General features: G+C 36.5%; 1 protein-coding gene across 2 annotated transcripts in view; it reads left to right on the top strand.

The window, feature by feature from the left end:
* LOC106874704 (calcitonin gene-related peptide type 1 receptor) overlaps positions 1-15,434 on the top strand; it is a 90,393-nt gene that overhangs the window by 55,783 nt on the left and 19,176 nt on the right. The window contains exons 7-9 of one of the 2 annotated variants that reach the window (XM_052967090.2): positions 2,605-2,665; positions 4,748-4,817; positions 7,434-7,516. In XM_052967090.2, coding sequence (XP_052823050.1) covers positions 2,605-2,665; positions 4,748-4,817; positions 7,434-7,516 — 214 coding nt within the window. The remainder of the gene's footprint in view (positions 1-2,604; positions 2,666-4,747; positions 4,818-7,433; positions 7,517-15,434) is intronic. The other variant, XM_052967091.2, reaches the window with a different exon arrangement.

Consider the following 15,434-nt stretch of genomic DNA (forward strand, 5'->3'; position numbering starts at 1 on the left):
TCAGTCCCACTGCGTGGCACCTTGGGCAAGTGTCTTCTACTATAGCCTCGGACCGACCAAAGCCTTGTGAGTGGATTTGGTAGACGGAAACTGAAAGAAGCCTGTCGTATATATGTATATATATATATATATATATATATATATATACATATATATATATATATATATATATATATATATATATATATATATATATATATATATATATATGTGTGTGTGTGTGTGTATGTTTGTGTGTCTGTGTTTGTCCCCCAACATCGCTTGACAACCGATGCTGGTGTGTTTACGTCCCCGTAACTTAGCGGTTCGGCAAAAGATACTGATAGAATAAGTACTAGGCTTACAAAGAATAAGTCCTAGGGTCGATTTCTTCGACTAAAGACGGTGCTCCAGCATGGCCACAGTCAAATGACTGAAACAAGTAAAAGAGTAAAAGAGTATTTTCCTTAACAATAGATCCATTTATTTCCATTAGTGACTTATTCACCAATATACCATGAATGACAATGCCTTTCATCTCACTTCAACCAAATGACAGGCGCTGCATGAAAAACTTTTAAGACTTACTCTGAATTGTTACTATCTCATATTCGATTTGCCTGTTATTATGTAACATTATGCTTCACGATTTTAGTATAGATACCTTTTTGGTATTGCCTCTTAAGTTCTATATACTCTGGGAATGCATTAAAGCCCTTTTCAAGGCTACTTTATTTGAATTGTTACTATCGGGTAACTAAGCTGCATGTTATTACATAACTGCCTTTCACAATTTTGGTGTTCATAACTTATTGGAATTTCCTAAAACCAAGATGGTTCGGTATTCTCTGTAAATGCACAAAAACCGTTTTAAGGGCTACATACTTTGTATTGTTGCTATTGAATTAGCGAAACAATTATGAGAATGGTGCCATCTCACTTGTGCTTGTGCCACGTAAAAAGCACTACTCACCTCGCCTGTATTTATGCCACGAAAAAAGCACTAAATCCACTTTGCTGAGTGGTTGGTGTTAAGAAGGGGATCCAGCTGTAAAAATCCTGCCAAAACAGTCACAAAAGTCTTGTGCGGGCTTCGCCCTAGCCGGCTCTTTTGAAACCATCTCACCCATGCTAGCATGGAAGACGGACGTTAAACGATGATGATGACCAGGAGATAATCCCCGCCTTTCTGGGAATTACCGGGTACGTCATCTAGTATATATATATATATATATATATATATATATATATATATATATATATATATATATAAACGACAGGCTTCTTTAAGTTTCCGTCGACGACCAAATTCACTTACAAAGCTTTGGTCGGCCCGAGGCCATAGTAGAAGACACTTGCCTAAATGGGACTGAACCTGGAGCCATGTGGTTAGGAAGCAAGCTTCTTATCACACATCCACGCCTGCACCTGCACACACCCACGCTTTTATATACACGTGTACACATACACGCGTATACAGACTTCTCACCCTTAATAACGTAATAACTAATTGATTTATTTCTATAGTGAATTTTGCTCAAATGCTTGGAATAAGGAAATAAACCAATCAAATGAATTTTTTGTATTTTCTTTACAGCACTTAGTACAATTATGTATAATTTTGTTTCTCACAAAGGAAGCAACTTCCTTCTACACACAGACCACTTGGGAAATGAATAGTCCGTGTTTCCTGTTTTCCTTCAAAGAAATTGATGAAAAATGTTTAATATGAATAGTTCATATTTAAAGCAGAAATCGTGTTATATTTATATAGTATTTGATCCTTTGGTCATTAATATCATAATTAAGAATTCATTTTAATACACCTTTACAATGGATTTTTGAATTCTTTTGTCTGTACGGTGCGAAGACCAGGTCACCATAATGTACATTTATTGTACAGTTCATGTTATGCTCAACGTTAACATTAAGTATTAAATAACACACACACACACACACACACACACACACACACACACACACACACACACACACATACACACGCGCACTCACTCACTCAACAATATATTTGGAAAGTTTCGCACTCAGGTGTGGAAGTCAAAATCTGCTCAAAACCCAAATCAAGCCGCACGAAATCTATATATTTTCAGTGAATATCTATACACATATATGTAGGATGGATCCCTAATAAAAGCATCAACGGTTATTAGAAACTTGAATCAAACTACTAATCATAGTTATGTAATACAAACATGAGCACAAAGTTATTCAATATTTGGGGATAAGAACGATGTTTAGAACTAATTCAAATACCAACACGTGTTTCTTTCAAAGTTAGGATGAATTAATATAAACGAAATATTCTAGGAATTACTCACAAAATCAATACATCCTCGCTAAATGATTACACTGAAATAAGGACTTTGCACGTGACCTCAAGTCGCCCAGCGATCAATGAAATATCCGATTTAGCCATCTACAATTTCTTCCAGGCATTAGTTGTCCGGCCAGCCAAAATACCTGCGGGAATTTAAACGGGTTCTCAACTGTTCCAGATCTCAACTAATGGTCCTTGTTTCACCTAATCAGCTACTAACACTATTCTTCTTTTTAAGGTTAACCAATGAAAATGTTCAAAGTTTTATTTATTTATTTCTTTTGTAGGTTTTCCTTTGGTTCCGAATTTAATTTACGCAATAGTCCGAGGAACATTGTATAACGAAAGGTATTATATATTTTCTTTAACCATGATATAATCCAATGTTCAATTTTTTTTACATAAGTGTATAAGGCGTCACAAACAGCAGCGCATGAATTAACTATTTTGGTTTCTAGTTCTGATTTCTTTGCTTCTGTTTTCATAACTATCCGAAGCTCAGTTTTACTTTCATACTTCTAATGCCAATAAAAAAATATAATAATGAAATACAGAGTCGATGAGATCGAGGATATCGGTCCATTTTATGAAAAGTAGCCATGTATGTTAAGAAGAAGGAAAAAAGGCCACACATGTTTCTGCGATTGTGATTACTGTTTCTAGAAGATCTCAATAAAACTCAGTTGGAATCCTACGGAAAGCCTTTGAAATCTAGTTTAGCTCAAATGTGTACTGCGTTAGTTCTTGTCAATCTTAATAATTCAAGCATTTATGTTGTTATTTTAATATAAACACAGCTATCAGTCGCCACATTAAACCTAGAAACCGAGCAATACAGGCCTCACAGAAAGTGGAATAAAAAGTTAATGCACATCAAGGACTCTAATCACCATTGTCACTGCCGTCATATTTATAAAAAAAACTCATTCGTAATTTAAGAGGAATTTCAATATATCAAAGCAACGACAAATCTACCAGCTACAACAATAAGGCACCAGAAAAAAGTTGATTCGCTGAAGGAGAAATCATTGTACAACAATAATGAAAACGATAGAATATGCAATATAACCCAGTTTAATTTGCCATTCAAAGTAAAGTCACGCAGCTAAAGACATCGTAGCGCTTATACACAAATATCCTTCGGCGAGTACAAGTTCAGAAAACTATTCACCAGACAATAACCTAAATATTCTCATGCTGCACCTGCACTAACTTCATGAGTAGAAACATCGAAAACAGACCCAGAGAGTCATGCCAATCTTGTTTCTATCAACAGCACAGAGTCAGATCAAGGAAACATAACCGCAACTTTTACCCCTAAGTATGAACAGCATACAACTAGTTTGTTGTAAATGCTATGCCTCACCATCACCGAGATCTCTCCTGACGAATACATGTCCTTACTGCTGAATGAATTGATAGGCCGCCGAACTCCTAATTAAATGGAAGCTGATATGTTTAATGTGGTGAAGCAGAAAATAAAGAGATGTAACTCGAAAATTCGATTCGAAAATGGGAACATGCAGTGAAGTGTGAGTTTGATCTTTGGTTTAAACTCTGGTCAGGTTTCAATTTTATTAGGCCTCTTCATCGAATTATTGTCTTATTTGTACATATAAGTCCTAAAAATATCTAAGATAAAGAAAAACATACATTAACAAAAAAGAAACATAAGAAAATTTCCCAAAGATGTTTTCTGCAGAAAGGACTATTAACCAATGGTCCACAAGTCAAGTCGATGATTACGTCAAAACTTATCTTGAGAAGTTAAAACTCATCATCAGAACACTATGCAAATGACGAATGCTTCAATAGCTTTTAGTACTGTCTTCAAATCCTATCTTTGCTGTAGCTGAAGAAGAATAAGTCCGGCAAAGTAACTCCACGTTGAAACAAAGGCTATCACCCAATATTTTAGATATTTTATCGCATTAAGATTTTTCCACTTACATAATTTACAGTACAGTCAGACTAGGATAGAGAAATTTTATGTTTTAGATATTTGATTGCTTGCCTATTTACAAGTTCAAGTTCCATGACTGATTTTAAAAAACTGTTCATTATAAGCTGAGGTCTAATCAGTCGGCTAAATTCTCGTATATAAACACTGGTCTTGTACTAACTCAAAAGATTTGTAAAACATTCCAAAAATTCTCCACCTGAGATTCTTATGTGAATAGTTGCATACACTTGGTTGTATGCATCGACAGTTCAACTAATACACCAACTGAACCACATATCTACAAACACCGGGAAGCCTTGCCGCTTTGTTAGCGACTGCCTTGAACTCTCTCAAGAACTTACATTAAACATAAACGCATGCATGCATACATACATACATACATACATACATACATACATACATACATACATACGAATATCATAATTTAATATCCATTTATTATTTTTATTCCACACTTTCAATTTAAGCAGATGCTGGATGAATAACACCGACGGGTACGAATGGATTCTATATACTCCGAATCTACTATGCCTTGTTGTAAGTAACTTGATGTCGACATAAAGCTACTGATGTTTTTTGTTGTTGTTGTGGGTGATGGTGTTGTTGTCGTTGTTATTGTTGTTGTGGTGGTGGTGGTGGTGGTGGTGGTGGTGGTGGTGGTATGGTGGTGGTAGTGGTGTACCTCATTGAGATTACAGTCAGTATGTATTATTTTCTAGATGTAGTCTTTAACAAAACTCTATTCGAAAATAACTTCAATATGAATTATAGTAGCAAAAATACCAAAGAATTGTACTCCTGTCCAAAAAACGAGAGCTCTCCCAACTACTTAATTACATGAAAATTGATATAAGATTCGGCCCGCCTCACCAACTAACAGATTTCCTTCCAGTGGCATGTGATATACAGAAAATATTCTGTTAAGGGCCTTGATTAAATTAACGTCTTCACACTACTCCAGATCCTCCCTATCTTATCAATATCCTAAACACTCTGTACTTTAGTTGTTTGTTAATATAAAACAGCATTGAAAACGAAGTAGCTCAACTTGCAACACTTGTTGCTGATTTCATACAAGCTTCCTTCATCTGAAGTTTTAGATCCGTGGAAGTATTAGCTATAGTTGCTGACGAACACAAAATAAGATATTTTCTTTTCTTGCCATTCTTACAGAGAAAGGTAGTAGATTATACTCTAGTGGGGTAGGATGGTACAACTTTTGAAACAAATATATGATAGTGGTGCTTCGGCTATCGCCTAGTTTAAATAAATACCCACTGTGCAAGCTAAGAAGGGACTTCCTACGCCAAGATTTCACAACAGTGCTGATTTCGGCCCCGTGAGAGCATAAATTAGTCCTGAGGATACAAGTCGGACGAAATTTGATTAAAGCAGACAGTTTATCCAGACAACGATTAAGATTAAATTATTGTCGAATTGTCCATCGAGATTTTAAAACACGTTTTAGAGTCTGTTTTATTCTGTCGATGACCTTAAAAGGAAATAATCGATAAGAAGTGCAGTGAAGCGAAATCATCATCTAAAGCATTCTGTACCAACTTGATCACGGTTACGCATCAGCGCTCACCTCTTACCTAATGAGAAACGTTAGTGGGGATTATTTTCTATGATAAAACCATCCTTGTGTTATTGCTTACTATCTTCTTGTGCTATAAAGTTTCTTAATTTTTATGTTTAAGCTTTGTTTCGAGTACAGAGACAATGTCTTCATTCTCACATTTCTAGTCTCGCTATATAGCTGCTGGGGATGGGGAGGAGCTGTCAGCCCCAGACGACGCTTTTGGGGACGGCACTTTAGAGACCGTTGCATAAAACTGTATAGGCTTAGGGAGCCTGGGTGGTGTGAAACTCAAGGGCTGCCCCAGGCGGTACACACTCTAGATACACCACTATAATCACTTAATTCAGTTACTCAATTAGTGATTATGCTCCACTTTCTTATATGATAAAAATTCATAAATAATGAGTACTGACATAATTATAAATGTAAATTTGCTTAGAAAATGTTACAAGGCTCAAAGCGAGGAATGCAAAATTGTTGTACATCTTGAGAATGAGGCTATTTTAATTTAGACATCTACCGCTAAAATCTTTATTGAATTATTTTTAGTCTGCTTTTATTTCAAGCAACCAAACTGGCGTCGTTAATTACTTTAAAAAAAAACTTAAATGATTCACAAGATTGTGATAAAATGGCATCTTCTATAACAAATTTGAAAACATAGCTGTTATCACACATAGTTAGATATTTTTATTTGAAGATTGGGTGAAAAGGTCAAAACTGTGTGTTGGAGGTTGAAGGTTTTGTATACCAGCAAAATACCAGCCAACTCCAGAGCTTTTCTAATTTTACATCTAAACCGTTTACAAAGGTAAAGTATTTAAAAATATTTTTAGTGTAGTCAACTTTTTATCGCAATTACATAATATACAAGTCTCCTTATTTATATGAAATGGAGCGAAGGAAAAGTGCCGCCTATATCATGGTTAAAGCCTATTTTATGGTCTTATTGCCTTCTCAATCCAAAAACTTATTGAATCGTATGCTTATCATTGAAAATCTATCTTCATGTAATGCGTCTACAGCAAGTCAACTTGGTCGACCTCAGAACATTCTGAGTTATACTCGCAGCAGGAATTAAACTCTTACTGTGAGTCGTTTCTGTCGTGAACAGATTGGTAGACAGAGCCATTTGGAACTAACGACACAGTACGAAATCCACGAGCCTTTTGGTTGATAGTCATACCATTTTTTCAATAGATGTCTTGGTTCTGCAAAACTTTTTTTTTTTTTAGTGATAAATTATTCCCTCATTATTTTCGGGAAAATATTCAGAAAGAAATTCATATTTGATTTCAAACACAAAAAAAAAAATTATATGTAATAACCAAAGTAGATGCTTTACTGTATCTAAAGTGGCATCGAGTATTCTGAGTTAACTCAAGTAGAAGTCTTTCATCCGTCCAACACTGAAAATATACACTAGTAAATTAGATCGAGACACTCGATTATACATACTTTAAAGAAATATTTATACACCAAGAAATCGTAGAAGAATGTCAGTATGTGAAGTTAGATTAGATGAATTCATCTCTTCATATTTACAACTAGCTAATGTTGTTCTATTTTAGGGGAACGTCCTCTTCTTAATCTACATACTGATAGTACTATTTAACCAACTGCAAGCTCATCCAAATGAACCTCATGATTATAGGTAAGTTCAGTAAATTGTTATTTTTACGCCTACACCCGTACATTTCTTGAGTTTTTATTTTTCAAATTTGTACATCACAAAATTTATATTTTAGCAGGTTAATATTTTCATTATTACATCCTTTTCTAATTCCGCCGAGGTCGACTTTGCCTTTCATCCTATAAAATAAGTACCAGTTTAGTGCTGGGGTTGATGTAATCGACTTGTTACCTCCCCCGAAATTACTGGCCTTGTGCCAAATTTTGAAACCGTTATTATTTTCTTACTTCATGACAGTTTGATAGCAAAGTCAGGAGGGCGCTGTACAAAAGGCCTAATTGTATTTAGTTATGTCCCTTTACATTCTAAATCCAAATCTTCCGCCGCCCTTGACTTCACTTTCCATTTCTATGAGATCGATTTAAGAAAAAGTATAAGTAATTTATAACATAGGTAAAATCGATCGGTATGTTAATGTAAAAAAAGAATTACATGCATACTACTACTGCGTATTATCAGCTTGCTTATGTACTAAGTGTTTTTCAAAACGCAACATATGGTAACTCTTTCACTGCTCAAATAAAGCCATTTTGAATAGCAGTAACCCAGATCGAATATTTTGTTACCTGAAACTCGTTACTTAATTTCAAGGGCTGTCTAGAACAACACACGCTCAAGCTACGCCACTGCTTCCTAAATTCCTAAAATAAAAGATGGAATGATCATGACTTGAGCGCCTTGACTAGAAGTCTGTTTGATCAGCAAAGAAACAGCTTGTCAGTTTAGGTGTGTGCCAGCATATACCATTTAACCATTTGATATGCAAGTGTTATTGTGCATGCAAATGTTCATAATCTTGTATATGACTTATAATTTTACTAACAATAAAGTTTACAAACAAAATGTAGGTTTATGAATGAAAAACATACTTTCTTAGTAACAACAGACAGCTAACCGTCACAGAAATTGAATCTATATACTGTTTTATGGATTTCAGTTATTACACTGCGCCATGCTGGGGTACCATTTTCAGAGTTTTAGTCGATCACATTGACTCTAATATTTATTTCAGTTTGATACTTATTTTATCGACCTCTATTTATCACATTTCTAGGTTACACGCTTTCGCACAACACCAATTTTACATCAATAAATTATTCTCACACGCACGCACACACGCGCACGTGCACATATTTATACAGAGTCGTCTAAAAATCCATAAGTCAGAATTGAATATACACTTGTGTATTTGTCATTAGAGTGGCAGTATTATCAATTATTATAGATCCATTTCAGTCGATTTTATCAATCTGTTTTGCACTGGATATTAGATAACCAGACATCAATATAACAGCACAGTTAAGTAACAACACGTGCTCTTCTGAAATGGCAGGGTTTTTTTCCATAAACGCCATCTGTATACCTGCACGGTTATTATATAACCGTGCTGTTATATAATATCCGGTTATTTAATACCTGGTGCGAAACCGATCGGTAAAATCGACTGAAATGCATCTATAATACTGTTTACTTTGATTAATATATATTTACTTTGATTAATAATACAGTTCCCATTTAATAAATTCTACATGTAAGGTATTGGTCAACAGCGAGACTATAGTAAACGATACTTACTTCGGTATAGTGCAGTAACATTGAACCCGAAACCACTCAGTTGCGAAGTATATTGCTTAACCACACAGCTATGCTTGCTCCTGTACATATTTACAATTCAATTGAAAGTGTGATTAATAGCAGTAGAAAATTAATTTATTTCTATAAGTAGCTAATTGCAAGGTGACCTTTGCCGGCCACAATATATTCTGAGAATATTGATTGAGAAATGAATTTGCTGAAGGTGTTGCCGAAGGAAAAGAACAGAGAAGTTTGCTTTCTACGTTGTGTACGTTAATTGTCCAATTAACTTGTAGAAAATGCTACGTGTGCCTGTGTATATCTTTGTGTGTGTATGTGTGTGTGCGTGTGTGTGAGTTCGTGTATATTTATATATATATGTATATATATTTATATATATATGTATATATATAAATATACATATATATATATATATACAATTAAACCTTGGGAGAGGCATTATGCCGGTAATAAACACACGCACTGGTTCAGTCCTTTATTAATTTATATAGTTTTTTTGTTAAATTATTTCCTTGCACTCTTGCAATCTCTTCAGTAACTTGTCTCTCCACTTCCATTTATTTTGAATATATGATCTGACGTTGTTTTGGCGTTGTTTCGAAACTGTTTGGTATGAGCATGTGAGTGTGTGCAAGCTCGTATGTGTGCACGCTCATATGTGTGCACGCACTTATGTGTTCGTGCTTATATGTAAGTATGTGCGTCCATATGTATGTTTGTAACAATTTCGTTTATATCAGATCAGATAGAGACTTTTTAATTAATTTATTTACGTTCATATTCCGCATCATATGTGTGAACAACACATGCAACCATGAGCAATTATAAGGCCCTCATCTACGTGTATTTGGTGTTTAAAATTGGTTGCGTTTCAGTTATGAGGACCGACTCCTGTATTTGTCGCAACGATGCGTCACCGGGTGTGTTGAGGAGAGTTGCATTGTGTGCAAAAATAGTCCTGGTGCCAACTGCAAAGCCAGAAATGTAGTCTACAAAATAAACTGTATGGATGGTGAGTGTAAAAACAGAAACACGACATACATAGGTGAAACGGCAAGAAGTTTGGCTAAGCGTGTAAACGAACATTGGAGGGACTATAATAATCAAAAACAAACCTCGGTGCTCTACCAGCATGCCAAAGAACAACATGGTGGTGTACTGTACAGAATTAGCATAGAAATCCTGTCTAGACACCCCGGTGACGCATCGTTGCGACAAATACAGGAGTCGGTCCTCATAACTGAACTATAAACTCCCACCCTGTCATAAGAATACTTTGAGTTCTTTACTAATCTAAACAATATTGTTAGCCTGGCGTGCCAACAGAGAACTTATGAAGTATTTTGCTCGGATTGATAATCCTTTACCAATAACTGTGTTTTATATAAGTGTGTGTGTGTGTGTGTGTGTGTGTGTGTGTGTGTGTGTGTGTGTGTGTGTGTGTGTGTGTGTGTGTGTGTGCGCGTGTGTGTGTGTGTGTGTGTGTGCGCGCACAATATCCTTTCCAGGATGGGTCGAAACGATCATTGCGTTGAATAAAGATCCGTATCAAGTTCATTTTCCGTTTCCTTCATCAGTTACACACACACATACATGCGTACGTATGTATGTATGTATGTATGTATGTATGTATGTGTGCATACATATATATACATATATAAGCATGCATATGTATAACGTACGGACATATCTGTATGTTAGACGCAATAGAGCTAAATGTTTAAAAAAGTTCGCTCCGCAAGTGCAAACTCCCAGGTTCGGTCTCATTGCATGGTATCTTGTACAAGTGCCTTTTATTATAGCCTCGAGTCCAGCTGAGCTTCAATGAAACAGGATAGACGGAAACTCCACGGAAGTCAGCCGAATACATTACACCCATAATTCAATGCAACAGCTTTGTCATTCAGTATCGTGCTGATTGTGTTTGTGCGGTAATACGTTAAGAGTATGAGTGTCGGTGGATTATACAACCACTTATATATGATTCAATGAGTAGGCAGTTCGATTAATCAAACAATAGGAATACTCGTTCTGAAAACCGATAGAAATTAATTGATTCTGTGTCTATGTGTTCATATGTGAGTGTATATTTGGGTATATGGGGCGTATTTTTTGTGTGTGTATACGTTTGTATGTGCATGTAAGTGTGGGTATATGCAGAAGTGTGTGTATGTACATGTATATGTGAGTATATGTAGATGTGTGTGTATGTGAATGTATGTGTATGCATATATACGTGTGCAGGTATGTGTGTGAGAAAGAGAGACAGCGAGCGAGAGAGAGAGCAAGAAAGAGGGAGAGAAAGAGAGAGCAAGAGAGAGAGAGAGAGAGAGAGAGAGAGAGAGAGAGAGAGAGAGAGAGTATATGACTGCAAGTTGACAGAGTCGTCAAAACGTCGGATAGAAATGCCTTGCAGTATTTATTCCAGCTCTCCATGTTCTGTGTTCAAATCCAGCAAAAGTTAGTTTTACCTTTCGTCTTTTCAGAATCGATGAACAATGCACCAGTTCGGATTGGTAGGTTAACGAAATTGCTGGGGCGTCAGACAAGATTTCTTGCCGTATCTGTTAATTCTTTATGCTCTTAGTTCAAATTCTACCTCATGCTGCTGCTAATCTTTCGTAACAGGAAATTGGTGGTGATTCTGGCAGTGAGGCGGTAGCTTTTTTTTGAGGTGGTGGGAACTTAGCTAACAGTGATATGTCTTAAATTTTAAATGGAACAAAGCGTTAATTGGTTAGCATCAATGTTAAAAGATACCGGACACTGCACCGAAAAGAAACTTACACGAGAACAGTCATGGACAAATTGCGGCCTGCAGGTCTTTCTGAATGGCACACATAGCGAATAACTAACTTGATTTTTTTCTTTTTTGTTTAGTAGTGTTCCTCACCCGATGATGAGAGTGGAGATTTTATTCACATCCGAAAACTTTTTTATTTAAAAGTTTTTTTACAGCATATACATCTGACCTACATACGTTTCGACTGCAGTAACTGCACATTGCTTTGGATGCAATTATGCATTCTAGTCGTTGCAATTTCATCACGGTTCCATAACTCACAACGTTTTCAAAGTAAACTGATTCAAACAAGCGTCCTGCGTTGGTATTCATTTGAAGATATAGCGTTACTGTTTATAGTCGATGGAATGCAGGTCTTATAATCACCTCTGCTGTCATTACAGTTGAAGTGCGTTTTTTAAAATGTTTATTCAGATCTCAGTCAATTGCAGCAGCCTTATTTACATGTTGTTGCATGGAGTACATTATTTATTCAGAGATATTTTACTTATTTTGCGTTTATACCTTCTGCGAGCTGGCAGAATCGTTAGCACACCAGAATCGTTAGCACACCAGAATCGTTAGCGGTATTTCGTCTGTTTTTATGTTCTGAGTTCAAATTCCGCCGAGGTCAACTTTGCCTTTCATCCTTTCGGGGTAATTGACTGGCCCCTCCCACAAAGTTTCAGGCCTTTACGGATAATAATTGGACCCGCAATTCATCTTCGGATTACTTCAATATTACCATGGGCTCATCAGGCTCAGCCCAGATTACCGACCGACCTTGTAGACCTTTTCCTTCTCCCCAAATAAAACAATACTTCTCCAACCTATCCGGCGGACTATATACAGATGACGCACTCCTTTCACCGACTGGATTATCTCGACCGTCAGTGGAACGCACCAAGAAAGACCTTCACAAATTCTTTAAAACTACAACCTAAGTATTTCATTCGAAAGGTGAGGAATTTCTTAGACTTTACTCTCGACTGAAACACAAATCTATACCACTCTTTCCAAAAATTGAACCAATCTTTACAATACATAAATGTCCTCTCTAATCACCTTAAACTTAGCCTTAATACCGTAGTCACAGACATATCTATCAGAATCTGCTAACGAAGAAATTTTTAACACTCACACCCCTTATTATAATCAGGCCTTCCAAATAAGCAACTTCCATGAAAAAATCTCTTATATCCCCAACAGTAAGCTTCAAACTAAAATAGCACATCTCTTCCCCAATATTAACCTTGAATCTACGGACTCTACTTCCAGTCTTCACCAATCCAACAACTATGCAAAAAGAAAAAGCTCTACACATTGCACTCGACCGCACCACTAGTCACCTCAATCCTATAACAACTACAAGCCCACACACACACACACACCTCCTTATCAGCCCACTGCAACCACAAACTCTAAACAATCTGAGGTCAGGAAGCGTGAAATTTTATCGTTTGCACCACTCTTCTCTCTCCAAGTTAAATCTCTATCTAAACTCTTCTTTAAAATTCTAAAATCTAATTTTCCACTACAGTATAAATACTATCCCATCTTTAACAAATCATCTGTGAAAATTTCCTACTCCACCACACATAATCGCCTCCTCGAACAAACGCAAACTCTAACACCAGTTTTTTGAACACTTAAACTCTCACACTGCACCCCAAGTTAGCCCACATACTAGCAATAACACAATCCTTAATAACCCACCTCAGTTAAATAATACTAAACTCAAGCCAACATGTCAGAATCCTATCTATGCGACAACATACACTAGCTCCAATACCACCTCTCAATCCAATACAAATGCAAATTACACCTTAGGTTCTCCCCCATTATCAACAAACCAACTAAGCTCAACCTCACTAGTAGTAAACCCCAACCACGGAGCAGGTAGAAAAACTTGCAACTGTCACGCATTTAAATTATGCCTTTTCGCAGGCTCCTGTCTGTGCAAAAATATGATCTATAAGTATTGTGTTCTAGCAAGGGTTTATATCGGCGGCACCGTAGATTTCAAGCGCTGCTACCGTGCACACATGAACTCTTTCACTAATCTAAACTCTAAATCATCTCCCTCCTTAGCAACGTTCATGCAGAACCTCAAATGGCAAAATATTCCATACACCCTGTCCTGATCCATAGTAAGTGGAGCTCCCCCATGCAAATATTGGCAAGTGTAAGTTATGTCTAAAAGAATCATTAACCATTCTTTGCCTTCACAACTCCTCATTACTCAATAGATTCTCTGATGTTATTTATTCTTGTAAATACAGGTACTACTCAACTTTCACGCACTTCGCTAAATCTATATAATTCTATAAGTTTCCATACCTAAAAGCCTTAATCTAAAACAAAGTCAGCCTTGTAACATACTACTTAATAAATACTAACACCCCCACCTTATTCCTTCCTATACATACATCTCAAATTTCTTCCAAATCTTCAAATCAACCACTTCCACTTTCCTCTTAACCTTCCCACATTCTTAGCGGTATTTTGTCTGCCGTTACATTCTGAGTTCAAATTCCGCCGAGATCGACTTTGCTTTTCGTCCTTTCAGGGTCGATTTAAATAAGTACCAGTTACGCATTGAGATCAATGTAATCGACTTAATCCCTTTGTCTGTCCTTGTTTGTCCCCTCCATGTTTAGCTCTCTGTGGACAATAAAGAAATAAATATTTGACGATATAATGATTGAAATTAGCAAATTTAAACAGTTGATTTGTAGCTGTGTGAAAGGATAAATCGCGCAAGAAACTAGGTAATTCTGCATTCTATGTCCTTAGGCATTGCTAAGGTACACACAATTTTTCAGAAATCTATAAGAGGAAGATGTTAATGTTTGATTCTAGAAACACGTTTGAATAGCTAAATCATCAATTTCATAAACACAGTTTAAAGCAAGCTGATTACATCAACCTCAGTATTTAACTAGTGCTTATTTTATTGACCCCGAAAGGATGAAAGGCAAAATTGACCCCGGTGAAACTTGACTCGGAATGTAAAGAGCCGGAAGAAATGTTGCTAAGCATTTTATCGGACAAGCTAACGGTTCTACTAGCTCACTTCTTTCTGTAAGATAATAAATGACTTTAAGCATTTACATATTCAGTTTCGCTTACCCGGGATATCAAAGTCTGTATTTTTATATTCTCAGATTGTTTTGATTTCGTTATCAATTCTGCTAGATTATGTGTACCTAATACCAAAGACCGCCGTTAGAGCGGATAGTTTCGTAGTAGTGAACATAACAGTCCTTTGACAATATATTCTGAATCATCTAAGGCGGCGAGCTGGCAGAAACGTTTGCATGCCGGGCGAAATGCTTAGTGGTATTTCGTCTGCCGTTACGTTCTGAGTTCAAATTCCGCCGAGGTCGACCTTGCCTTCCATCCTTTCTGGGTCGATAAATTAAGTGCTAGTTACGCACTGGGGTCGATGTAATCGACTTAATCCCTTTGTCTGTACCTGTTTGTCCCCTCTATGCTTAG

The sequence above is a fragment of the Octopus bimaculoides genome, chromosome 4, assembly GCF_046866305.1.
Source record: "Octopus bimaculoides isolate indiv1 chromosome 4, ASM4686630v1, whole genome shotgun sequence".
In the NCBI taxonomy this organism is placed as follows: domain Eukaryota; kingdom Metazoa; phylum Mollusca; class Cephalopoda; order Octopoda; family Octopodidae; genus Octopus; species Octopus bimaculoides.